The following is a 27,687-nucleotide window of genomic DNA, read 5'->3' on the forward strand; positions in this document are numbered from 1 at the left end:
TCAACGTAGCTGGAGTGTGTTGCTCGCGGGCAGAGAGACTTTCTAGACACACTGGGTGTGATTGCTGATCTGAACTCGCTGACAACATGCAAGATGTCGCATCTGCTGCCCAACGTGGAGCTCAGCAGTAAGACGTGGAGCGGAGCATTTTAACAGCAGTTTATTCACAGTTCATAAGTAGCCCAAATATGCTCGGTTGAGCTTTACAGGTCTTTCCGGCAGGTCTGCGTTCATTGAGCAAAACAAAGTGTTCAAAAGTAGACTACCGCCTGTGATAGTCTACCTCAGACTTTTTTTTTTTTTTTTTTTTGCATTCTAAGAATATAGTTCTGTAAAAATGAGCTGAGGTTAGTTAACAAATGTACAATTTAAAGTTAGTCAGCAGCTTCATGACAAGAGTTTTTTTGAGAATTATTATTACACATTTTATCAAATAAATATTTCTGAAATAATAGACAATAATTCTAAACCAATTTAAGTTTAAAATGCAATGGTATCTGTGACTTAGTTTTGTGTCTCTGTAAACAACACTGATCAGTTATAATGGTATCATGTTGGGAAAAAAGTTTCCAGTTGTGCTGAAAAACATCTGTTTGCAATGTTATCATTCTGGAACTATTATGAAAGTGACTGATCAATAATTTTTCATGGAAATGTAGATAATTCTATTGTTTTAACAGTTCTAAGAAGCCACAAGTCACGCAGTAAGAAAATAATACAATTATACATTTAAAATTCATCTTTGGCGGAAGAGGCAAAGATAAGAGAGGCTGATTCTTGGTTGATGCAAATTTCTTGTTTGTTTGTTTGGTTTTTTTGTACTTAAGTTGCATTCTTGCTGATAGCACGAGCATATTTGTATTGGTAACCCAACACAACACTCCCTTTAGATCTGTTTGCACTCCGCCCCGCTTTCTTGCGGGTTTTTTTCCCCTTCAAAAATGGCAACAGGCCCTCCGTGAAATTAGTATACTTTTTAAAAAAAATATTAAAACATTTTGAATTTTCCTGCATGATCTAGTGAATCAAATTGTATTTGCCGGTGAACAATCCTAGCTGTAGGCGGGTCCTGTCCCCATAGTCTGCTGGGATAGACTCCATCTCCCCTTTGACCCTGAACAATGTAAGTGTGTAAAAATGGTTGGATGAGGTTAAATGTCAACCTAGAGCTGAAGAAAAAAAGAATGAATAGTGGCGTAAGCAGCACCTTTGCAAATCCCCAGCTAAGGTGCTAAATCTTAGTTATCTCATCCCGTCACCCCTTTTACCCTCCTGCTGGCATATATGGCCCATGTTCTGATAGGTAATATTTCCTTGCAGGTATTTTTTCCAAACTATGCTTTGTTTTGACTCCTTGCTTAAACTCATCCATTCTCCTCCACAATAAGACACAATTGATGTGATACATAAACATACATGTGTGTTTTACAGCTTTCACCCCTCCTTTCTCCATCTTTACCCCTAATTCTCTCACTCCCTCTGTCTTACCCCATCTTTGCCCATGGGGCTTCATAAATATCATTTCATCCTGCGGAGCCGCTGACACGCTGCAAAGGGTCTACGATAAATAATTCACTCCCTTGGTGCCGGGCAGACAGACTCCCCTACTTTGGAATTCAACATGAGCGTGTGTATGTAATGGTGGAGGGGTTTGTTGGGGGGATTTTCACTGGTGGTGGTAATACACATAGATGTGGGTCAGCAACACAGACTGCGTACAGCGGGACAGGTAAAAAAAAAAAAAAAAAGGAATATCAAGTATTGACAGCACAGCAGGCATTTCTTCTCACTGGGCAATGGTCGAGATAATGAACACGTCTTAGTTGACTATTCCAACTTTGAAAACACTGACTATGTTTACATGCAGTCAATAAACCTTTTAAAAACCTTAATATTGGCAGTATTTGTTTTTTAAGATATTTTAGAAATTTGTTATATTCAAATTTATTGACAAATCAACATGAGGTACAACACAGAAATGGCAACTCAAGTGGCTGCAAAATATTGATATATTCTTATTTATTGTATTCTTTAAGCAAATGTATTTAAGTGCAATTTTCAAGTCACTTCTGGTCCAGTCGCCACAGGTAGCATGTTTGACATTGACGGACACATGAGTAATACTACTGGACTCCTGCTCAGTCGATTGTGAAATGGGCTATAACTTTTATTATTTTATTAAATCAAGTTCAACTCAGTGGTAGGTCCTCCTGAAAAACAAATAACACTCGGTACATATGTCACTATCCCTCTATACAATACCTGATGAATGAAAGATTCATATACAGCTACTTAATCGCTATAAGTCAGAGAGACTTTATGGATATCTGTAGGAATAATTACTGTACCCACACACACACACACACGTTTTCATTTTCAATCATGACCTTTACGAGTTGCATTCACTCTGCACCCGCTACAAATATCGCGGTACGAAAATTAATTGCACATATAAAGAAATCGCTGTACTCGTGACATGGAGCAGGTCTAAATAAACGTGGCAATAAGAAGCGTCAACCAATACAACCACTAATGTTTATTATTTCATTGTCAACACCCGCTTGTGCTTATTCTAATGGAAAGAAAAGGATTTGATTAGCCTCAAGCTGTAATATCTAATTGCCCCTACCAACAAAGCCATATTGAAATGATTTATTCATCTTCAAGCTCCAAACAGTCCACTGTAATGTGCTGCCAGAAAATTGGATGCTCGGTGGTTACTTCTCTCCCGTGCACCGTCTCTGTCACCGCGAGGATAAGGAGTGTGGTGTTTCCATTGATAGCAGGATGGAGGTTGATGTGCATATGTACGGGTTGATGACCTGCCTGTGCAAAAAAAGTCCAGGAAAGGATTTTCTACCAAATTCTTAAATACTTGATGATTGTCTGTTTTGTAAGAGGTTGTGCTATTGAATATAAGCAGCTACTTAATTTATAATATGTCTTGATTCACTACCAACACTAACTACTAACAATTGTAGCCAAATTTTCCTTCTGTGGTGCGTTTATTCGAGAACATTTGAGTAAAATTTGGGGTGTGTCTGTGACCCGTTTTAAGTGTGACATCTGCCTGAAAATGACATCTCATTGCCTAAGGGCTCCCCTTGCAAACATTATATGACCAAACCCAGAAAACAGGTGAGCCGTGACGGTCGTTACCTGAGCCCTTAGGCACTGTGATGTCATTTTCAGTCAACAGCAAGTGTAGAAGGCAAAATGACAGCTCACGTGATGAATGAAAATGATAGATTTTTCCGTTGAATTCATATTCCACACACTCAATATTAATCAGAATATGAATTTGACTAATAGGGTGGATAATGTCAAAAACGCCCCGCACCACTGTCATTTGCACACCATGCCAGTAGAATGCCTCAACAATTTCTCCTCCTGGTTTTATTCCAAACCAAATCTTGAATACTTATGTATTCAGTATTTAAATTGTGGATTTGTGTGATTGGAGTGACGTGTTTCAGCCAGTCAAAATAAAAGTACACTTTGCTGGAGAAGTATTGTCAAACTTTTTAGCACCGCACACACAACCGCCACATAGTTTTTGGTGATGCCTCCACCCTTGTGGATGCCTGCGGCCACTGCCCTGTTGGCCCTGCCCTCTGCACGCCCCTTCTCCAAAACATTGTTGTTGCGTACAAGAGTGGGGAGGACTATCGTCTTGTCTCTTTAAGAATGTTGCTTTATAATACTGTTTCCCGTATCATGTCATTAAATATTTATGTTTTATTTATCATCGGCTGGGTGCAGGTCAACTCTAGGATGATGCTGGTGGACGTCTATCGAGGTGACCCTGTTACTATTCATGGAAAAGCTGAATGAGTTGGCACAGCAGACTTGCGTACAGTGAAAGTATTTTGAAATCAGGCCGCTCATCTGTCTTGTTGCATGAGAAGATGGGCCACATGCAGTTTCACATCTACATAATGCTCTAAGACCATGAGGTCAGTGTGGGGGGGGGGAAAGGTTCAAAGAAATTGCATTGGGTTTTCCCACTGTCATCATTGACTGCTGTTTATATGTGACCGTAGTTCATCCGTCTGCTTTGAGAAGCTGAGCTCCCAAAGGCCATGCTATTTGGCCTTGACTTAATCCTCAAAAAGGATTGTTCTAAGCCTTGACAAAGTAATATGGCCTAAACAGATTGCGCTGGAACTCAATCTGCATTTGCTGTAATGTGACACTACAAATCTGGATGTTATTGTATTAGCTTGCTAATTTCGCAGACATTTATCGTAAACGTGTTACTTTTATCAGGGATGGTCATGCGGTCCGTGACCAGACACTGAGTGGCCCCTTCATTGATATCCCCTGACCCCTGAAAATAAAAAATGTAGATTTTCTCATTTCTTTATTCATTTGTTTATTTATTTTTCAAACCCCAATACTGTAGCGTTCTAAGTTAATTTATTATATGTTATAAGATTTGTTTTCAGCTTGGAAGCATCACTCTCTTTTGAAAGCAAATACTATAGCCAACTCTTTTACAGTAGATTGTCTGGCACTTTTGACGAAAAGCATTCAACTTCTAGGAACTGAACTATGAAATGTGAGCGTGAATGGTTTGCTCTCGCCCATGAAATGTCCACCTAATGCATTCCATTTATTTATGTGCGATTAGTGTCAGGTTTTCATGTGTGGTTTTTATTTGGCATCAAACAGACCGGGAGATAAGAACCAAATTGATTCTGAGCGAGACTTATCAACTGGTTAATGAATCCGGTTAATTGACTGTGCGAAAGGGTGCCATAACAGTTAAGAGCAGCAGCAGCCTGCAGAAACCAGCCTGCTCTTCTGTGCTTGCGTCACTGCGCCCTTATTGATTTTAGACTCCTCTTCAAGCTATGACACCGACAACACTTTTTTTGTGTGTGTACAAAAGGATTATTACCATGATGACGGCCATTACTGCTCTATCAGGAGCATTTGAATGACTTGACACTCTTGTAACGTGATTAGCCCCTCTGCTGAGATTGCGCAATAGTCCCATTGGGTTTTGTACCACTCCCCATACCCCCAGAGACTTGCCCTGGGATCTGTGCTGTCAGCGTAACACAAGGAAACAAAGAAAGCGGAAGCACGTGTAGCGCAGTCCTGTCTTGGTCTCTGCTGCTTTAAAGTGAGTGCGGAAGAGTATTTGAGGAGATTTGTGGTTAATACATCACAGGAAATGAAACGTAGAGCTCCCGACTGCCTGGTGACAATGAAATCTATGGCCCCCGTGCTTAAGCACAAAGCAACAGCCTGACGCCAAGAAAGCTTGTACAAACAGACTGTGCTATCTCTTGTAGTTTTAGCAAGGCTTCCTCACAGTTCCATTTCTCAACCTCATGGTAGAAATGTTCTTGCCCTTTCTCAAACGATCAGCAAGTTTTGGAATCATCTTGTTTTGTTTATGTTTCAGGCATGGTATGTTTTACTCCCAGTCACTAGCAGCCCCTATCTGACTCTATATCCCCATCAGTCAGTCGTATGACTCTCCCTCCCACCTTGCTCGCTTCAGCTCTATAATAAGCAAACAAACCCACTTCCTCTTGACACTTAGCGTCGTCGCGGTGATTCGCTGTGCTTGTCAGGTTGGATACTGAATGACACCATGGCCTCTGTCAACAAAAGGAAGGTCCCCGGAAGCTTGAAGGGTAGCATTATTTGTGCATAGGGTAGATTATCTCTCCCACACGCCGTTCAGATTTTTTTTTTTTCAATGTCTAGCGTAAAACCTGGCGTGCTAGTTCCCTTGTGGCAAACACAAAGCCCATTGCTTGGCATGCTGTACCAACCGACATTGGTGGAAGTGCCATTTATACACAATATTTGAACATAGACATCCATGCTGCCCTGTTATTCTTAGCACTTGGGCCTATTGCGCCTTTGTAATTACATGTCGGTGGAGTTGCAAGTATGTCTTTTTGCCTCTGTTTAATTTACAATATACACACAATACTGCGTCATAGTTGCATGTGTTTAAATAAGTCGTGCCGTCTATGGAAAAACAAAGAGTATCCCCAGGTGAAACATTGATCTTTTAAAATGAGAATAAGGCGCCTATTTTGTGATTGAAGGTGCGGCATGTTCTTTAACCCCCATTGACACAGAGCAGGGCGCCTGTACTTTGGCATCCATGAGCAATTTCCTTATGAGCACAGAAATGAGCCTTTGTAAACCAGACACACAGTCTCACGAAGTGCTAGTTTTCCCTGGATAATGAGATGCAAATGATCATGCATGGGGAATTGTGACTCCTAAGCAACAGGAGGGGGAAGGGAAACGATACATGTGTGCATGGTGGGATTTTCTTGGCCTGCAAACCTAGCAGACAAGCAGATTTCATGGCAGGGAGCTACACGGGGTGTCTGAGGTGTCATTGCCAAGCAGGGTAACACATCCAATCCTTTGCTGGTGTAATGGGGGTTGGGGATATTCATGGTTGCATTGGGTGCTTTCCACACCTTGCTATTGCATGGGTAGAATAGAATGGCTGAGCATCCCCTTCCGAGAGGTGACTCTAGCTTTGGTTCCAAAAGGAGTAAACGCTATAAAAGCCCTGATTGTGCTGGGTAGAAAAAACAAGCAAGCGTGTGGATTTTCTGTTGTGGTTTGAGAATGTATAAATGAGAGTTGTCTCGTGAAACCATGAAGATTTGTTTCGTCACATTTTTGTATGATGGTGGAGGTGCAAAATGATCTCCTCTCCCATGGAGCTACAAGAATTGCTGAAAAACCTTTTAGTTGCATTCTGGGCTTGTACCAAACACATGCGAATGAAATGTTTACTTTGTCTTTATGGACGTACACTACCAGTCAAACTTTCTCATGCTGTTGAAACCGTGTCAAAGCCTTTGACTGAGAGCGTGTCCTGAAGTTTATTTTTAGTAAGCTTCCCTGTATATATTTGGATGGAGAATTTGAGTTATGTGAATAATGCGTGTCCACTGGTCACAGTAAATGTGCTTGTACTGAAGCTGGAGAAGCATTTTAAAGATCATAATCTTAAGGTGCACACAGGCAACAACAGATCTGTGTTCCTCCATTCATAATATATCCAAGTAAGTATATCCACGTATATATCTTGCCTGCCAATCAGCCCACACCTGGCTCAGAGGCTAACTGGTTGATCCTTCCAGTAGCATTATTCTTCTCTCAAAGATTAATCCTTGCAACTACAAACACCCGTAACCTAAATTTGTAACCTTCCAAGTCTTTGTATGATTGCAAGGGCTCACCAGTGTGGTGAAAGGAAAACTCTTATCAGATTATTGTAGATATCTCTGTATTGTAGATCTGGAACATTCTTCCTATCTACCATTGCAATAGTTGTGAAAAGTACTCCCGGCGCTTTATAGCGATCTGTAATAGCCAACCTTTACAGCGTGCACATGTGTCTAATGTCCTCTTTGTCAAAGTGAGTTGTGAAATCTTTTGGATCGAATGTTGACTGATAAACGTTAATTTATCACTGCTCTCCATTGTAAATTCTTCGCCTGCCAAAGTTACAGCCAGCATGACTGCGTAAACAAATGCACGCGGGATCATTCACGTGACGTCCGGGGCTCTATACCCAGTGAAAGCTGCTACTATGTATTGACCTACAAATCTATCACAGTTATGTGGTGAAAGAAGTCAATTGATGTATGAGGTCCAACAACCCGCACTGGGCTGTTGTAATTGAAAGTTGAACACTCACTGTGACTCTGCTGCTGGGTAAATATGTAAATCCAATCCATGCATGCTTTCTTCTGTCTGCATCCTTATTTTGACAGAAAGGAAGAGCACAAATGGTCCTATTGGCAAATGTTGTATTTCACACGTTTGTCATGATCTTTCAATTTAACTGTCAGCATATTTTATTCTTCTAAGGGAATGAGAATTAGCACCATAAATATGGTTTATGTATTTTTGCTCACGATATGGCGACATACGAATGTGTTTTTGAGGTTGGATTTATGAGATGTGCTCAGCGAACTCATGGTGGTTTTGATGATTCAGCTATGAGAAGAAACGGCATTGAGCCTTGAAAAATAGTTGTAAAACTTGTACTCGTTTTTTTATGTTGCTTTTGGGGGATACAGTTAATGTGAGAAATGTCAAGGTCCATTTTGGGGGGGGTTCCACATGTGTTAGCTTGTTGTACAGTGGTGAGGTAAAATGTTGGACTTGGAGCGCGTCTCTATTCCAAACACCTTTCAGTTTATATTGCTCTTGGAGAAAGGTGGGCGCCAAGAAATCTGTCATTAAAGGGAACGATCTCACTTCAAATTACTCCAATTTTTTACTTCAACATAATCTTGTGTTTATTTTTTTAAATTCATCATTATTGCAAGCCTCAGCGTATCATCCTCTTGCATCACTCCCCTTTTTTCTATCTCTTCTTCCAATTGCAATGTCCATAAATCTCCTCTTTGGTTTTCATCTTTTCCTGCTATCTGCCGGCTCCATTTCCAGCATCCTTTTACCCATTTACTGTAGCCATTGTCCCTCCTCCGCGCGACTAAGCCATCTCAATTTCCAAACTTTACAGTCTGAGCTCATTCCCGAACCTTTCCATCCTCATCACGCTTTAGAAAGAACCTAATAGAGTATTTTTTTATCTCCTGCTTGTGGTGGTCATTAGCAAACATCTTGAACATCCATGTGGCTATTGATGTCCTGCTTTGTACTGGTCATAAACCACTGAACAAAAGAGGCTGACACTGAGCTCTGGTGATTTACCTAAAGTTACGGCTTTCTGGCGTTGAAATTGATAGCTAATCAATGTTACCATATATCTATTTGCCCTGTTGAACTCCAACTGACATGCCATTAACCATAACCATACTTTTCTCTGTGCACTAGTTTGATACTATATGAAAAAAATATATTCTTAAATTACCAGTACATTTTCTTTTTTATTATCAGGCACATTTTTTTTCACAGACAATTGTTTATGCATTCCAAAATGTTCATGGACAGCTGTGGTTCTTTAACAGCTTAATCACTCCACTATTTCCTCTAGTTTGTTTTTGTCTCTGCATCGTTATATTTCCCCAGTGTAATGTCCTTTTTTTTTTTTAAACAACTTAATGTTGCCCCAAAGGAACAAAAGGCCTTTGAAGGTGTTCCTCACAGAAGGAGAGACTTTTCTACAGTCCCTGGAATCAAACAATGCATTCAATTCCTTTGAGATGGTCTCAGTGGTTTAACAGCAGTCTTGGTTTGGGGTCCCTAGATCAAAAGTATGTTTTTTTTTTTTTATATACAAATCAACAAAATTAAATCATGCAGTCTTCTGTTTTATGTTTGCAAAAGTAATAAATGCAGTTTTGCTGTGTTATATCAACATGTGGGATTGCTATGCCAGCACTAAATGTCAGGCAGTTCTGATGGCAGTGCTGATGGATAGGAAACAGTTAAAGAGCCGGAGCGATCTGTTGAGTCTGGCATAGTGAAGCCAGTGGACTGGAGCAGGACTCGCCCAGTGACTCGGATGAGCTGGCCTGCTGCCAGCAGCGCCCCATGCTGCAGACAATACTACCTGTGTTAGCCCAAGGAGGGGTTTGTGCTGTGAGTGTGTGTGAGTGCACACGCACGTAGACATTTGCACACACGGAACTGCTTATTTTGCGTTGACTGGAAGTGTGGGATTTCTCTTGCCCTCCCCCCTTTCTGTCATTCCTCTGCGCCCTAAATATCTATCAACAAGCTTGAGGTCCTGTTTTGGCTCTTTACATTTCAGTTCTGGCTCTCAAATGAACGCTGTATGGATTTTTGAAATGACAAGGGCTTATAAATGGATTGTATTTTCTAGAGGGTGACTACCCATAGTTGGAAACCTGTGACCCTCCCACAAATACACTGGAGGCAGGAGGGGAGAGAGGTGAGGTGGTCCCATGGGGTCTGTTCTCTCTGGTTACTGCATAGAGACTGCTACAGCTCGGGGGTCACCATGGCAACGCTATTTGATTCTTGCAACAATACAAGAACGTGCATTTGCCCATTAAAAAAAAAAACCCAATCAACTCAAAATGTCAAAGATGGCCATTTAGATTTGCGGAACATAATTTTAAGTGCAATATAAAGAAGGATGCCTTCTTATTGAATGAATGAAAAAGACCTCAATGTGCAATTTAAGGCTCATACTCTTGATTTAAACATGGAGAGTGAATTAAAACTAGGCTAATGTCCATGAGCTATTTGACTCCTGTAGAATTTGACCAAAATGAAGCCAATTCAAGAAGTGCATAACCAAAACAGTTCAATATTCTATCTTTAGCTCAGTCACAGATAAAAAAAAATATCTTTTAAAATTAGAAAAATGCTTATTTATGTACAAGTCATTAGTTGTTTTTGTTTTTGGATAAGACGACAGATATTTTTAGCAACTCTGTTCTGCTGCTGATTGTTGTCTAAGGCAATCACACGTCAAGTCCTCAACCTGTAACAACATGTTAGGAGTAACATGTTAGCCTGCATGGGATCTGAGAGGGGGCAAGTCTTATTTTATAAATGGTGGATAAGAAATAGGTGTGCTTGTTATTTATTTCAAAGAAGGAACTGGGACAAAAAGACAGGACTTGACTGTCACTATTGTACTAACATAAAAATATTTTGTCAAAATTATTTTAACTGTGATTGGTACCTTATTTGGCCGTGGAGGTGTGCCTTGCATCAACAATACAACACAGCAACCACAAATGTATCCGGTTAGAGATAGATTCATATTTTGTGATGGTGTATACGGCTGTCCTAGCCCTTTCAATCGGTCACCTTCTCTTGCAGCTTTCTCATGTCACGTAATATTGACTAAATAGACACTTGAAAAACATGATGCATCACCATGTCGACATAATCATAGCTGACCTTTCAAGTGCCCTTAAACAATTGTTTTGAGGCTGCCTTTGAGTGTTTGTGTAAATACCAACCACACTTTACACGATTGTTTAGTCTTCCCTTTACCATGCATACATGTTCATATTCATTAGTGAAAGCTGATGAGCACCGCTAAATCGCTGCCCGGTGTCTTAACTGATTTCTCCCCTCAATGCTAATTGAAAATTATAATGTTGTCTCAGAAAATAAGATAACTATTTAGTAGGGTGGGGAAATTAATTGAAAATTCTCACAATCATGAAAACGATGAATGTGCTAAACATATATATATATATATATATATATATATATATATATATATATATATATATATATATATATATATATATAGTTTTAATTGCACTTGTTACTAATTTCTTTCCTGGTTGTTCTTTTAAGTTTTTACACCATATAGAAAGCACTTTGTTACAGCTCCATTTGTTGTGAAATGCGCTATATAACTAAAGTTGTGTTGTTTTGTATTAAATTTGAGCTAAAGTTAAGTTGAGTTTTGATATTTACTACATACTAAATTTGGAAATCAATGACTAATTGGGTTAGTTAATCTTGATTTTATTCATTCATTCATTATCCATAACGCGTATCCTCTCTGGTGTCACAAGTGTGCTGTAGCCTATCCCAGCTGACTTCGGGCGAGAGGCGGGGTACTCCCTGACCAATTGTGATTTCATTGTCAGTTAAAATAATTGTGATGATTATTCTTTCCATAAGTGGTCAACTTGACTCTTATTTAAAAACAGTAACCACCATAAAACACATTAACTCAGAAGAAATATCTTGGGTGAAAGTTGAAAGAAAAAATATCCCAAACTGGGTAAATAGAAAACATTCAAGCCATATGCCCAAAATACATCATGTGGTGTGCCCGCTGCATTTAGCAGGAAATACCATGTTGGCTGTGTAGGAGAGCGAGCACATTGGCTGGGCCCCTGGGGTGTGGGCACATGGTCCCAGACAGCCCTATTCCTTTGTGCCCCTGTGGACCTGACAAGCTGTACACTTCACAACATCTACTGGGTTTTCATCAAGCCTTTCACCTTTAATATGGACTGCTGCCCTCCCTTTGTCTTGCTTTCCTGTTCTGTATTAAAAGTACTATATAGTGTTCTTGCTGTGATGTCAGACATGCATGCACCCGCGACTGAGGGATCTTTGAACTTGTAAGGATCCTAAATAGAGGGCACCTTTATGAATTGCTACCTCCAATTGATGGTTTTGTAGTTTCTTGTTGCTGGCTGAGATTCAATATTAGGAATTTGTTGGCTATGTCTGGATCGCCCTTGCTGGTCAGGCTGGCCATCCTTAAAACTGATTATAGTGTTGTTTGCACAATCAAAAGAGCCAAGTCCAATTATCACCTCTGCCTTTCAACCCGACAGATGCTCCTCCTCCTCTCGAAATTGGAAGAAAAAAAAAGGAGAAAAGAATGTTTTATAACCTGCAGCAAGCCTTCAAAAATCCCTTTTTTTTCCGGCCTCATGAACAAACTTTGGGTGGTGGTGATGCACAGTTGCCAGTGTTTTAGCAGATCCCGAAAATAGATTGAAATAATTATCCCATCCCCAACTGCATGCAGTAACAGGTTCATATGACAGGAAATGTGGCGTAGTCGAAAGAGTGGAAACTGAAAACGAGAACTCCAAGCCTCAAGGTGATGTTTGCGGATATTTGCCTTGGTTTTCTTTTGCAGGGTTTCAATTTTGGGGTCTTGTGTTGTAATACAGTTTTCACGCAGCGTAACAGTGGCTATGTTAGCTTTGCACCATTTTGCTTTAGTTCCCATTTCCATAATCCCTGTCAGAATGGCTCTTCCATTACCCTTTTTGTGTTGTCTGTGCTCATGACAGGAAACCAAATGGATGTAGCTATCAGTAAAACCGCCATTTGCCATATCGCCAAATGCTTACACACGCGCACAGCGTTTTGACAGATTGCTCTCTTTGTTTCACTTTTCTTCCTAAAGCCAAAGTGCTTGTAAAGGGGAGTTAGAGTCGACCCAGAATCATGTCATGACTCTAATAAAGCTGTCAAAAAAAACTTTTCACAGCCAATACGTGTGCTTCATAATTTTTGTCTGTGCAAACTTAATTCAACAGATAATTCGCTTTGTGGGGCAATGACTAACCAAAGATACTTCAATGCGCTCATGTTCAATATGCTCACAATTAAATGACATTTGAATACCAACAGACTACTGTCAGGCTGTAAAGAATTTGATTAGGTTCAAAATAAAATTGCTATCCATTTCCCATTTCAGCTTTTTAGTCTGCATTTTAATTAAAAAAAAGCGCATCAAAGAGTTCACCATAGTCCCATAAATTAATTTAATTTAGTTAATTAGCAATAGAGAGATCAGAAAGGGTACTATATGTGTACTCAAATATTTTGTCCATTCAAGTTGTTTTGTATTCACAAATCAGAGATATAAATATACTTAAAAAAAAAAAAAAAAAAAACTAACCCCCCAAAAAATTGGACCAAAAGAAATAACATGTCTTCTCTCTGGTGCTTCCAACAATACATGAATTTTTTTTTCCTTGGAATTTTCTCATCTTTTGCAACGAAAATCTATGAATGTGGGGGGATAAATTTTCAACAAAATCAAATTTTCCCACCACCCAAAAGTTGTTTAAATTCGGCACGCTCTATGCCAAGTAAATAAAAAGGTGCTTAATTTCCAACAGTAAAAACACATAATCAGAAAAGTGATGAATGTACAAATGTTCATTTTTAATCTAATAGTTACCTTTTTCTTAGAACTGTGACGTCACTTTTCAGAAATAAATGCCAACCTCATGGTCAGTCATCCCGTATTCATTGTAAAGTTCTCGTTAGCACTGCTGTTGTCTGCACAACACTGGAGATTGATCTGGCGATGAAGCTTCACTTTGCATCAATGCACTTGCTAGCTTGCCCGTGGCAATCGGATTAGCCGGAGCTAGCGACGGGAGGCTAACCCCAATTCATGGCTTTTAGACAGTCATGCTGCAGTTTTCTTCGTTCTGTTCCAGTGATAAAATTCGAAAGGCTCTGAGACAAACACACACACACAAAAAAAAACTTACTGTGATTAATTTGAATTTAGTTTTTCAAATGCAATGGGCTCTAATGTATATCAAAGAATACTTAGTTTGCACTAATCTGGTAAACAACTGACCAACATTACGTGCTATATTACACCACTTAACAATTTTAATATTAGACAATGGTCATCCTGCATGTCATTCAATATCCGCAAATAAAAGAGACATCTTTTGTATGAGATGCAGTGCAGTACTGAGGAGTTCACTCTGCTCTGTAAAGAGCCATGCAATGCCGGCTCATCTTTATGGCGAGTCTGCCAGCAGTCGCAGCAGTTTGCAACGCTATTGCCGCCGTTAAATATGTCCATATTTTTGGAGGACACTTGCGGCACAACTCCTCATGCACTCAAAACAGATTGTCAACACTTTGTGATGAAACGCAAAATGTTCTTGTTTGTGTTCCTTTGTTGAGATGGGCCACGCATCACTCCCAAGCAAATATTGTGGCATCCAAACCAAACTTTTTTCTTGTAGTTAAGGACGTTGATCCTTGTCGTTTCAGCGTGTTTGTTATCCTTAATGAATTAAATGTGTGTCTTAACTAAAGATTTGTGTCAAAAATTGGAAACATGAAAATCCCTGGTGTAAATTTGCTGTATGTAGTGCCTTTCAAGGAACCCGTGGACCATTTTAAACATTACTTTGAGACCTACATTTATTACATTATTTTGCTTATAGAAGTGATAAAGACAATAACATTAACGTTAACCCTCTGTTGCGTATCATTTAATGTTTCATTTTCATGGACAGACGTCTAGTGGATTACATTGCATGTTTTTGAATGAATTTTTTTAAAATGTAGCATGCCAAATATTTCTAAAGACACCTCAGTCGAGAGCTCTGTATTGTAGGTGTACCTTCCTCTTTTGGAATGTCATTTTTTTCGTTTTTATTTATTTATTTTTCACATTGACTTTTGGCTGGCGGTGTGCATTTGCCACTGCTTTTGAAGATAATTATTCTCTATGTTCCAAGTTAATTCCAGTATGCATGTCGCTCCTCATATCGCTGCACCACAGCTGGTCTCACCCTGAGCACTTCCACTTTGACGGAGCCTTTGCAAAACACAACCATAAATTTGCGATTTACGTGTATAGATGCTGCTGTGGATTCTCATCCGTTTCGTGTTGATATTCAGGACACCGATGTATATTAAATCTGCACAAGTACTTCCACAGCAACCAAATCGGCACTGGAGGTGATTAGGTGACAAGCAGTCAGTCATAATCCCCACAAGCATGTAAACAAGGACCCAAGTCGCCTCTGCGTACTTTGTACTACCTCCTTGCCTTTTGGCTACACAACCTTCAAGGGCAGTATTAATAATTTAAGCAAACACTCAGACGTGGTGGAGAGGACGAGAGCGACCTGCAAGAAGCACTCTGCTTGAGAGAGGCTATTAAATATGGAAACTATTTGGTGACTAATCATGTTTTTTTTTTGTTTGTTTGTTTTCCGAGAGCTTAAAGTCTACCGTACTATGGGAACGCTTCTCCCAGCAAATAAGGTTCATTGTTTGATCAAGAAAAAAAAAAGATGAGGCTAGCGACTGTCGTAGGGATGTAAATGGGCTTTTTTTCTGTTTGCACTTGCGACGCTCTGCTATGGTTCCATCAGGTGCATGGGCTTCCATAATCTTGGATTCAACATAGAAGTGGTTGGGTTGGCTGAGAGACCGACCACCATTCATGCTGTTTGTATTATGCATGTGACAAAATGTATTTTTTACACTCATTTTTTTACTTGACTGCTCACCTGTTTCAAACTCAAAAAACACAATGTGCCCTCACCCCAAACACTTCTATACAGCATTTTACAAAATATTGTACAAATGATAGACAGAATATTATACAATATTGTGCCACTAATGTCAACGAACTTTACTCATGGTGAAATCAAATTGCATTTACATATTTCTGGCTTCGATTTATATCCTTTTCAATTATTTTCATTTTCCATTTTTTTTTTTTGGTTCTGACCTTGTAACAAAGGTTTGAAGCGCCACCGACCACACACAGCTACACAGATATTTGCATATTGACGCCATTTGGAAAATACACACACACACACACATGCTGGGTCGTTATTTTTCTGTGTTTTGGATTAGGCACATTTGGGGCCAGCTTGCCCCCTTAAGTTGGTGTGGTGTTAAGGGTGGACGAGTGGGATGTGCCTGAAACCCTCAGGGGGAAAGACTGAACTGCACACAAATCATTACTGCTCATCAGCTGCTGCCACTCAGCCACTTATTCGCTCGGCAGCTTGGCTCGTCACAGCCTTGGATCCGCAGACGCGCATTTAAGGGAACATCCCTCATTATACAGCAGTGTTGGAGGGAGGAACAAAGAAGGGGAAAGCACTGTTGCTTTGGGGAGCGAGCGAGAGAGAGAGAGTCTAATCAAGAAAAATGCAATCAATTCATCATCTTTCCAAGCCTATTCTCTATAAAATGTTTCACTCATATATTTTTGGAAAAACTTCAATGTGACAGAAAAGTGATTCATCAGCATAATGCAGGCCTATCTGATACCCCTCTGGTGAATTATTTATGGCCACTATACCAAGTAATGTGTATGCAGCATATTAAATACATAATCCCCTCATTTTTTATTGATGCTTATTTGATGGAGGCTTCACAGTTAAGATGGACATGAGCGCTTTGTATTTAGAGACCACTAAGCACATTTGAAAGCCTCATTTGAGCCAATAGTGAAAAAGCGCCACCCAATACTTGATGCTGTTGCTCTGAGGAGGTGAAGTCCGCTCTTGAAATACAGTAAACATTTACAGGCTGTTATGCTTAGCAACAGACTGTTTACACACCTTGGCCAAATGATAAGATTGGAGCGCCAGCTGCACTCTGATCAAATCTGCCACAGGACGTGTTTGTGTCAAGTGCTCATGTGTTCTCCTACCCATGTTACCATTGTGAGAGGGACACATGCAGATAGAGCGGTACGATGCAGAGAGGGGACTCCTCGTGATGCGCTCAGTCTCTCCCTTTATAAATGTGAGCACCCAAAAACACACGCGCGCACGATATCATCACGCACTCAACAACGATACCGCCCGTCAGTGTTCCGGAAATAGGCTTTATCTAACTCGGTGACTCTGAAGCGTTCAAGTAATTGCTGTGATAGGAATGTTTTGTGGCTGCAGCAAATGGATTACGATAATTGGTCCAGAGAAACAAGTCTTTGTTTATTTCAATTGGAAATCTTCAAGCAGTACTGCAAGGGGTTCTTTCAATCTGTTAAGACAAGCTAGTTAAACCATCCATATCTGTTCCACTTCCCCTCACAAGGATTGTGGGGGTGCTGGAGCCTATCCCAGCTGTCTTCAGGCAGTAGGCGGGGACACCCTGAACTGGTTGCCAGCCAATCACAGGCTAGTGAAAATGTGGCGTGGGGGGGGATTAAAATTTTGTTTTTTCTACATATAATAAGCACAACTTCATACTTCTGCAGTCATTTCAATCTGTGTCAAAATTAATCTAATAGTCAGCCACTAACCAATGACCAAATTAATAGTTTCTTTTAATAATCTAGTAATTGTTCAGATCTTAAAATTGTACAAGTCCTCTGATTTCTGCTTCTCTCTGACGGCCGTATGTGCAGTATGTGCCTGTTTCCCTAAAGGTGACCTCGCTGGATGCTTCTCTGGCACATTTTGGTGAAAGTGGCTGCCAAAAAGAGAATAGTAGGCTACTGTTGCTGCTCTTATCAAGAGTTTCTTGCGCAATGTGGAACTTACTTGTAAACTCAATGATTAGTCTGGAAAAGTGAGATTACTATTTTGACATTTATGACAAAATGTGTGTGCCTGTGGCTGCATTTTTTATGAGGGTGTGAGATCATTCCGCTTCTTTCAAAGATGATCTTTTTGCAGCACTTTACCTTCTATATTTGCCACTCGCTTTACTACAGCCGCCATTATGCTTTGATTGTTTATTTACGCCAACAGACTGGCGTGGGCATCACACTCATTGTTGGAGCGTGAAGAAGAAAAAAAATCACCCTGCGGTGGCACAAAAGTGCATACAAAGCGGTGTGATGCTTGAACAGATGTGGGCAAGCTCTGCACATCTGCTCAATGGAAAAGCAGGCCCAGTGGAATGATGGTGTAATTCGGAGAGGATCGTCACACAGCATTGACTCACTGATAACCATTCACCAAGCCATATTTAAACAATTGAATATATAGAACAGCAGACACTTGAGCTCCACTACCGTCCGCATTGATCCCTTTGGACATCTCGTCCTTTTCGTGGTTGGCTAACGACCAGGCCAATTAATTCTGCTTCTAATGCATTGTGTAAATACCACCATAGTTTCCCCCTAAGCTAATTAGAATTTTACAAGCGACATGAGCAGAACCAGATGATGGCAGTTCAAATAGCTCATTAAGAACTACATGCATATATGTACACTACTGTTGTAGAATCAGTGTATCATTTGTTAATTCTTTCCCCGGTACACAACAGTTTGGATGTATGATAAATGTGGAAGCGACAGTTAGGAAAAGAAATGACGTTACGTGTATCGGTCCGATATCAGTAAAATTACACTGATATTGAAAGCTGCCTCAAACACACTAACTTAAAGACTTAAATTGCTGCATGACATGGGACGTAATATGTTGCCATTGTGCGACTTCGGAGAAGTACTAGCCATTTGTCAACCCAGCTTTAGTTTTCCCAGAGCGGTTTCCTTAACCCAGGGCTCTAAGCTGCCCATAATTTTCACGATGTTGCGACTGAAAGAAATTGTAGTTTGTACAACCAGCCAAAGTCTCCTCCACTCTAAAAACAATATTTAGTATAAATATTTAAACTAGTGAGAGATCGATTATCGGCCGGGGCCAATTATCAGGGCCGATACTTGGCAGTTTGACGATAATCGGCACCTGCCTTTTTTTTCTAACTTTCAAAACCGATAAATTAAAAGCTGGTTTATTTTGGCTTGCTGCAGCAGTAAGATGCCTGTTTGCTTTTTCACCTCGAGTCACCTGCACTACGGGACAGGAAGGTGAGGCAACGGATTTTGCCCAAATTTGAATAAATGTCCGTCGACTACAACTCACAACTAATTGAAAACTCTTTGCCGTAGTAAACTTTAAAGAGATGTTTGTTTTCATTGTACTATAAGGCATGCAGCTGAGCCTGGGCGCTCCGTGCAGTTTTTGTTAGACTTTTAAAACTAATTTGTCTATTTTATAAAAAAAAAAAAAGCTTTAACATGTTGGAAACCATTAAAGTTGTTTAATAAATATGTGCTTAAAGGCATTTAAACTATGTGAACTTTTGGAGTTTTTAATTTGTCGAAATTTTGACACCATTTAACGCCTTTTAATCCTTGACCACTAATGATCTGTATCTGCATCAGCCCTGACAAAAAGCATATCGGTCTATCAATCATTTAAATTTATGGTAAAAAGCCCCACGCACCTGTTGCTGGGTCCCATTCACTTGAAAAAGAGTCGTAGCCGAGGCTTTCTCTGCCGGGGTACTCGAATGCTGCCGTGTGATGACGAACTTTTTCTGTGGTGTGTTAGGCTCATGTACAGACTAAAATGGTCTTTGTAGGAAAGAGAACTTCAAAGGGAGTTGTACAATCTTGTACACACCATTAATAATGTCTAAAAGCCCCTCACAACCTTTTCATTTCGTAATTTAGCCAGACCCATGGTGCTAACGCTTGGCCCCCGTGACCACACTTAACTCCTTTGTTATTACTTGGCTGTCGTTAAATGCATTTCTTAACTGAGTCCACGTTGCACTGGATACTGCTTTGTACTTAGTCTGCATGTATTTTAAGTTTACAGTCATTTTTTAAGGAGTGGTATCCAATTTCAGGTAAAATAGTCATTAAGTCTCCCTCCCAGAATATTCTTGCTGGCTTTAATCTCTTGTATGACAGTGTTAAATGATCTTCTCCAAAAGGCTGTGAGCATGCAGAGACTTGCTCCCCTTTTATCTGCACCGCCCATCAAGCACTTTGAAGTTGTTTACTCACCGTGAAATAACCCAAAAGAGCAATGAAGAAGTCCCTTCACGTTGCTTTTCACAAAGAGATGACCAATTTAGCTAAAAGTGCTGTCCCAGCGTGTGAATTTATATTTACATCCATTACAGTCCGTGTGCAGACGGGAACAACAATTTCCTCTACTTTTCTTTCACACGGACCTCAACACACAATCGTGACAACTGGCATAAAATTCCATCATTTTCCATCTCACAATTTCTATAAAAAAGTGTCTTGTGGTTGTGTCATCGAGAGATGGCATAATGCATTCCCAACTAAATGCAGATTAATAGGATTATTGAACAAAATTAAAAATGTTCTTTAAGGAGACGGTTGGGGCCCGACTTGGGTAGAAATCACTTTCTTGTGAATAATTCATTATGTAATTGGTCATGACAGTATTGGTCCGCAGTATAAATGCTTATCTGATTGTGTTTTTACAATTTGCACACAAATTCTCTTAATGAGAGGAGAGATTTTAAAAGTTTTGTCTTTTAATGAACTTGCACAAGGTTTGCGCTTTCGGTTTAAGTTGTTTTATGAACTTGAGGTCAGCATGTAAACCCAGAGTGACAACATGGAAAACGCGTTAAAACACAAAACTGATTTAGCACTGAACATAGCGGCACACCGCAATCTTGGCGAGTGGAGCGCCCTCCTCGACTTTGAAAGATAATGACTTTTCATGCCATTTCAAATTCCAAAAGCACTAGTACTGAACAAATTAATATACCGGAGACGGAACAGTCCAGCCCGCCGGCCCAGCCGGATACCCAAATTTGGGGCAGGGGATGGGGGGGGTTTGGTTGGGGGTTGACAAATCTTAAAAAAGGGTTTGAGTAACAAAGGTCGTAGGTTGATTTTAGTCCAGCCCACGAATCAGCCACCCACTTCGGTTTGACGGAATACTTATCACCATAATAAGGCAAGCAAATTTGAATCGTAAATTAGCCAGCTAATGATTGTTATAAGAATTCCGGTATTGCCTCCCCACATTGCAATAGTATGCCCCAGAAGAAGGTGGGAGGCGTGGGTTATATGTTGTCAGAATAAGTAAATTCAGGCACGCTTGAACGCACGCTGCCTTATCACGTCTGTTTTGACACAAACAATGATCTTTAAATAAACCTTTGCCTTTGGCATTTCTCCTGTGGCAGCGTCATGTGCGAATGCTTCTTTTTTAGGGGGGTACAGAATGCGGCCAGGCGCCGACGATTTTTTTGAAGGCTGGAACTGTAACAAGATCGCGGCCGGAATACAAGGGACGGACCGGCAAAAAAGGGTCAAGTGCCCAGCTCTGGAATTTACCTATTACACATCCACGCACGCACATTTAACAATAGTGGTTATTTTTCATTTGAATGGCATAACGCTAAGTTCTAACATGCTGACAGCTGAAATTGTACCGAAAAAATTCGTCCCGTGCAAATATTGTAGCCTATTGCCGTTGGCCTTATCGACTCCTACAATGAGGTAGGACTTGGATTATTACTGCAGTTGACCGCCAATGTACCGTAGATCAGACTGATCAGGCTAAAATGGGCAAAATCTTGATTTAAGAATCCAATGCTTATATATTGCTGTTTAAATTTGCGGGGTATTCTGAAATGCATTGATTTTCTTTTGTGTTTTGACGGCTGAACAGGGGGCTATTGGGTTTCATTTTTAAAAATCCATCCACTATCTCTTTAGATCTACACAATTTTCTTTAGTATCGTGGTGGTGGGCTGAGGGTAGTGTAGCTGGTGCGGCAAAAGATGAATGTGAGTTCCTGTCTCAGATGACGATCTCATTTGGTGTTGTTCACAGCGGGAGGAAGAACGTGGCTCAATCTGCCCAGCATGTTGATGACTCCCTGCACATGTTAACCATACTAACACTTGGATAATCACAAGGCTTGAGGAAAACCAAGCAGTTTTTCAATGGCGTTTTTTTTTTCTAGTTTCCAGAACTACACCGAAAGAAAATTCTGGCTCATTAGAATACTGCTGTGTTTTCGGGCGAAAGGCAACGTGTCGATTATGGAATTGGTGAGAATTATTCTAATGGTTTCCAGTGGGCGACTGGAGTTCAAGTTAAAGCACTCCTTAATTTAGAGTAACACCGCATTTTTCTCAAATTAGCAAATGAAAGTGTGCTCTGCATCTGTGTTAGTCTGCATTGCTGTCTCAGTGGGGCGATCATTCTCTGTTGGCCCATCGGGAGTCTGATAAGAGGGCAAATTCAAGCCTCAATCAGAGCTGGTTAATTATCACATCCACAGTCGGTGAGGGGTTTCCCCACTGCGTAATCCCTTCCGGATCTTGGGCAACGACTCACATATATTAGAAAAGCCATCTTTCTAAGCAATCTCCTGTTTGTGGAGTAATCTGTTCAGTTTCATTAAACGATCTTAAAAATTGTTTTTTTCTTCTTTTTTTGTGTGGTTTAAAGGATGGGCTGGAATTCCAAAAACTGTTCGTTTTTTGATAACTGGTTCCCAGTAATTAAATTCCTTGGAATTGTTTATTTGCTCGTCTAACAGTTCCAATTATCGATCTTGGTTCGGAAAAAAAGTGGCTTGAGTGTGGCTCGCCTGCTGATGAGGCCACTTATCTTGTTCTTGGGTGTGACTCGGCTGACGCAGCGGAGAGGAAAGCACGGAGTGAGAGGATGAAATTGGAAGCCAAAGCAGCACTGATTATCACTTTAACAGTTCATCTCCAAAGCATGTTTCAGATATTTTCATGAGCATGAGGCTTAAACTTGCCACAGTTCTCCCAACCACGCATTTCTTCGAAGCAACTTTGATGCAATGATCTACAGTATGTTTGTGTTGTTTTGTTTCATGTCCTGCAGTTTATAACGTCCATCCTTAAGTAATTAACAAGTTTTGAATGGCTTGCCATGGTCAACTTACAATACCGTACTTGAGTCAAGTCAAAGGAAACTCGAACTTCCTCATCACTTGTTACGCCATTCTATCCTCACCCGCGCAGTCATCCGTGGTGACATTATCAGAATCTCTCGTGTTGGAACATCCCTCACCAGTCCCCCCGGATTTTGAAACGCGCTCTCTCTCACTTAAATTGATCCACTCTGTGAAGTCTAATGTGAGTAGTGTGGCGACAGCTTGAATGCGTCTTCAGACAAAAAAAATGAAATAAAAATGGCCACAGGATGCATCATAAGAACAAGCAAAGACCTGTACTGTATTGCCCTTTAGTCTTTTAAAGTGCTATTCCAATTCTCTGACATGTTTTTATCAGAATGCCTAGCTTGTCCTCATTTTCCACCCCAAGTCACAGAGGGGACTCGGGTGAAGAAAAACCAACTGGTTTTTGAAAGTAGTCTATTCTGTCTAAAGAGTGGCTCAATAAGAAGAGTAGTCAATACGATTGCTCTCAGACAGCGTCTCAGTAAGGGAGGACGTGTCCTGCTGAGCCGCTGATGGAACAAAACAGGGTCTTTGTGCAAGCAGACCCTCTTTATCGCTCTCCTCTGCAGTGTGTTTTTCCACAAGGATGCCTCTTGCCCGTTTCATGGAAAACAAGATACTTGGATGAGTTATGCGCCAATGTACTTTAGCTCTGTTATTTCCTAACATGGGCTTATGTTTGGTATTACAGCGTTAGCTTGCGAGCGCAATATAGGATATCATGGTATCACCTTAAGATGAGCTCCCCAAAACCTTTAATGACACGGAGCAAAGTGGATTTGGGACAGAGGTAACAGCCCATACTTATCAAGTAGACAACCTCATTTTCTAGCCTCATGCTTTCTGCTCACTCGTTCTCACTGGTTGCCTGTCATGGTGTTTCCTAATTTTCAGAGGTAAGCGGGTGTTCTGCTCCCTCACTGCTGGATCTGAACAGATTGCACTTTCACTCTGTGTAATATTGTTACAACATCCTCATCCTCTGCTTAAAACCCTGCACTCGTTCAGAGCTGATACGTGTTTAGCATTAAGACGCGTCTAGAAATATTTCATTTTTCATAACTCTGTGAATTCTCTGTGAAAAAAAAACTCCACAATGTTCTCTTTCATTGTATTTTTTGGGGGGGAAATATTTGAAAAATCAAAATGATTGCACAGCTTTAATGTGAGCATTGAATTATTCCCTAATGTACAGGGAGAAACTTATAACTCACCTCAGCCATTTTCTACGGCACTTTTTCCGTATTCGTGCTTTCAACATAACTAAGTGCATTAAAGGACGAGCAATTGCTTGGTAATGGAGCACACATTACAAAACTTCTCGCTTTGGCTCTCACAAGGGAGTTGATGCCGCAAGGTAGAGAGGTCTGAGCTCAGAGGAGTTAAATTGCTCAACCACTGACATGGCTAGTAGCGCTCTCCTTCCTCTCTCCCTCTGTGTGTTCCTCAGCCGCTCTTGGAGAGATGCCATTTCCTTGGGAGAGAGCAGGCATAGTTTAAACTGTGTTTAACATTCCACTTCTTATTTCACTCCATTCGCTGCATTATTAAAATACCCCCATACCCCCTTAATTATTTTCTGGCTCTCCTCATCCCTGCAGAAATGGCAATTGCTGTTATTTGTCTAACCAATACCACTGTATGACTCTTAGGTGCTGGGGACTGAATAATGGATGAGTACAAATGCAAAACAATTGCACTTAGTCTGACTTTGGCACTAACCATTTCCGTGTGATGTTAACATCTATACCCGAGGAAAGGAAATTGCAATTGCATTCCACAGTCTCTACAACTTCAATGCGCTCCCTGCTCATAGGCGTAATATTAACTTGCCAGAGAGGCTAGTCTGGGTAATATTTGTCAGGTCCTCACATTCAATTTCAATGGAGCTTCTGCTTTCAGAATGAAACGTCCCTGTGAACTTTTTGTGTTTTTGACCAGACGTGGAGTTCCAAAGTTTCTTTTTGGCTTTCATCAAGCAAGAATTTTCTCATGACTTACTTGTCTGATTTCTCCAAGACCACATGGAAAGTATTTTGTCCCACCAAGAACCATATAAGTCCTGATTATACAATAATATCCGGCTTTTTCTACTTGTTTTTTTTTAATAATATCATGAAATTGTTGTTTTTGCACTGGATTTTATATTGTATGATGAAAAAGGTTGACATTTTGTGTATGGAATCCAACCCCTTAATATTCTCCCTTTTTGCCCCCCCAGCATCAGCAGCACAACCTTTCAGCCCATTCTGGTTCACGGTGGAGCCTCGGGACACAGTGGCCATTCGGGGGAACTCTGCGCTGCTCAACTGTTCGGCGCACAGCGATGCAGCCGCGCCAGCACGCATCGAGTGGAAGAAAGATGGCACCTTCATGAGTCTGGTTTCGGATGAGAGACGCCGTATTCTCCCTGACGGCTCCCTACTCTTCACCCATGTGGTCCACTCAAAGCACAATAAACCCGATGAGGGGACTTACCAATGTGTGGCCACCATTGAAAACCTAGGATCCATTTCGAGTCGCACAGCTCACCTCTTTGTTGCAGGTAAGGCTGCCAACTAATATATAAACTGATATTTTTCCTTCTTGCACTGTCAATACTGGTGACGTCGTTGCACTAATTTTCATTTAATGTGTGAATTCCTCTTCTGAGTCTTAAAAATTGAGATTTCTGTCGAACTGGATACCTGGCACTTTATTATTGATTTTTAGTTTAGCAGGTTCTCCTTGCTGCTTGTAAGCAGGTTTCGTATTTGCATGTAGTAATTATGGAGCACAACATTCTTAAATAGGTGGAGTCACTCGGTCCCTCTTGGCAAACTGAGAGCGTCCTGTGCTCCATTTGATGCATTTTTTGGGAGTAAGTTCTCATGATGGATGACTATAAAAAATGTCAAAAATCTAATATTAAATAGCCAAAAGTGCTAAATAAATGACATTTTCTGCAGGTATATTCCAACAATTATCTTGGACTTTAAGTACCCTGTAAAAAAAAAAAAAAAAAAGAAGCGAAGTGGACAGCGTAGCAAAAATCAGTGAAAGAAAGACACTGAGACCACGATGGATTTCAATGCACAACCCAATGTAATATACACACCATAATGTACATTAAGATCAAATTCCAAGGCTTTTACACATCTTAACCAATGGTGCCAATAATGATGGATTGCACTGTATATCAACCAACTGAAATTAAGCAGGTTTTTTTTTTCCTGTTTTCTAAATTGCAGCCTTTGCAATGTGAAATTTCAATTCAATTAAGTTAATAGTTCAGCCCTATCTGATTAAAAAAATTGTAGTTTGTATTTTATTCCTTTTTAATATAGGACCTGAAGATAATTATTAGTCCTTCCTTTGAAGCATCTTCTACTGTTCGCGCTCCTTTGTCGATGAGAAAAGGTTCCCTCATTGCTTTCGTTTGTTGTAATTGATTTCTTGTCCTTGAAATGGGTCGCAGGGCCACCCAGCAGAAGCCTGAATGCATTGCCTTTATGGATACTACATGCATGAAAAAGATTCACATTTGTCTACCCCAATGTCACCTTTCTCAGTGAGAGAACTGTGAGTGACGCGGGATTATTAGCTGTTTCGAGTCAAGTTGTGCCCTGAAATTCAATTTGCAGCCCAGCAATGTATTTACTGTGCTTTCCTCTTGCTACAATGCTGGCAGGTTTTAAGATACTCAAGAGATGCTTGTTGCGGGGCGTACGCTGCAGTATAAGCTTGTTTGGAATTAAGACCTGGTTCTATTCACTGAGATTCAGTTTCTCGCATGCATGATTTTTTTTTTTTTTTTTTTACTTCTGATAATAATCCTATAATTATGGATTTAGTTCTCAACAGCAAATGTGTAGCTGCAGGATAAAAATGTTTCCCATTATCAGAGCAATAGTGGCAGTGGCCCATCCAGCTTCAGGGCAGGGTATTGTTTAAAAAAAAAAAACGAACAAAATGACAATGATTTGATCATGATGTTGTTTTCACTACTCATCTCAAGCAAGACAAAATAATCATCCAATGTATCTCTAAGATGACTCTTCATAGCCATCGCAGGCACTAAACAAACCGTTGCAGCTTTCCCATCAGGTCTCAGCTCCGTGGAGACATAATGCAAATCGGGACTTGAGATGAGCGCTGCATTCAGACAGCTTCATAGCCACGCGGGTCAACCATGATTGGGCGCTAGACGCAATCACCTTCTACTTGAAAAGTGAAGCATCTGTCAGCCATCATGGGCACACCTCCTATAAACAACGATTCATGAATGTACTCTATCAGCTTGATACACACACATACAGTATATTGATGTTTTTTCTTCTTACATTAGATGTTGATGCTGATCCTGCAGCTGACAGGCAGGTGGCCTGTAAAAAAGGTTAATTTCATTGTCACAAGAGCAGGCCATTAGGCCGCCATCAGACAGAGGAATGATGGTGCAGGCGGAGGGTGACGTTGGTGTGACCTCACTGATGTAATGACCGAACAAGTCACGGATGGTCGGCGTGGCACAGAGCATATCTGACAAATATCAGGGTAATATCTGGGATTGATTGCCAGGAGACGTGGCGTTCACTTCTGCACATTAGCGCCATCATTGCCGCACCTCTCCTGGCAATTAGTAAATGGCAATTGCACTTCATACCAAACTCATTTAATTCAACTGATTTAGAGCATACTGTATTTGCACGTTATGTTCATAGTGCAATTATGTGCTGTGATCATTTTACAGCTCGTAATTGCTTTCTTTGGGTTTGTTTAGTCCGGCAGTATCTCCCTGTCTTCATTT

The 27,687-nt window shown here is 40.5% G+C and overlaps 1 protein-coding gene across 11 annotated transcripts in view; it reads left to right on the forward strand.

The window, feature by feature from the left end:
• Positions 1-27,687, forward strand: part of neo1a (neogenin 1a) — a 137,336-nt gene that overhangs the window by 22,955 nt on the left and 86,694 nt on the right. For all 11 annotated transcript variants that reach the window (XM_088296628.1, XM_088296631.1, XM_088296636.1 and 8 more), the window contains exon 2: positions 25,123-25,446. In XM_088296628.1, coding sequence (XP_088152754.1) covers positions 25,123-25,446 — 324 coding nt within the window. The remainder of the gene's footprint in view (positions 1-25,122; positions 25,447-27,687) is intronic.

This window comes from Idiotropiscis lumnitzeri, chromosome 5 (genome assembly GCF_059441095.1).
Source record: "Idiotropiscis lumnitzeri isolate Australia: NSW breed Sydney's pygmy pipehorse chromosome 5, RoL_Ilum_1.0, whole genome shotgun sequence".
Taxonomy (NCBI): Eukaryota; Metazoa; Chordata; class Actinopteri; order Syngnathiformes; family Syngnathidae; genus Idiotropiscis; species Idiotropiscis lumnitzeri.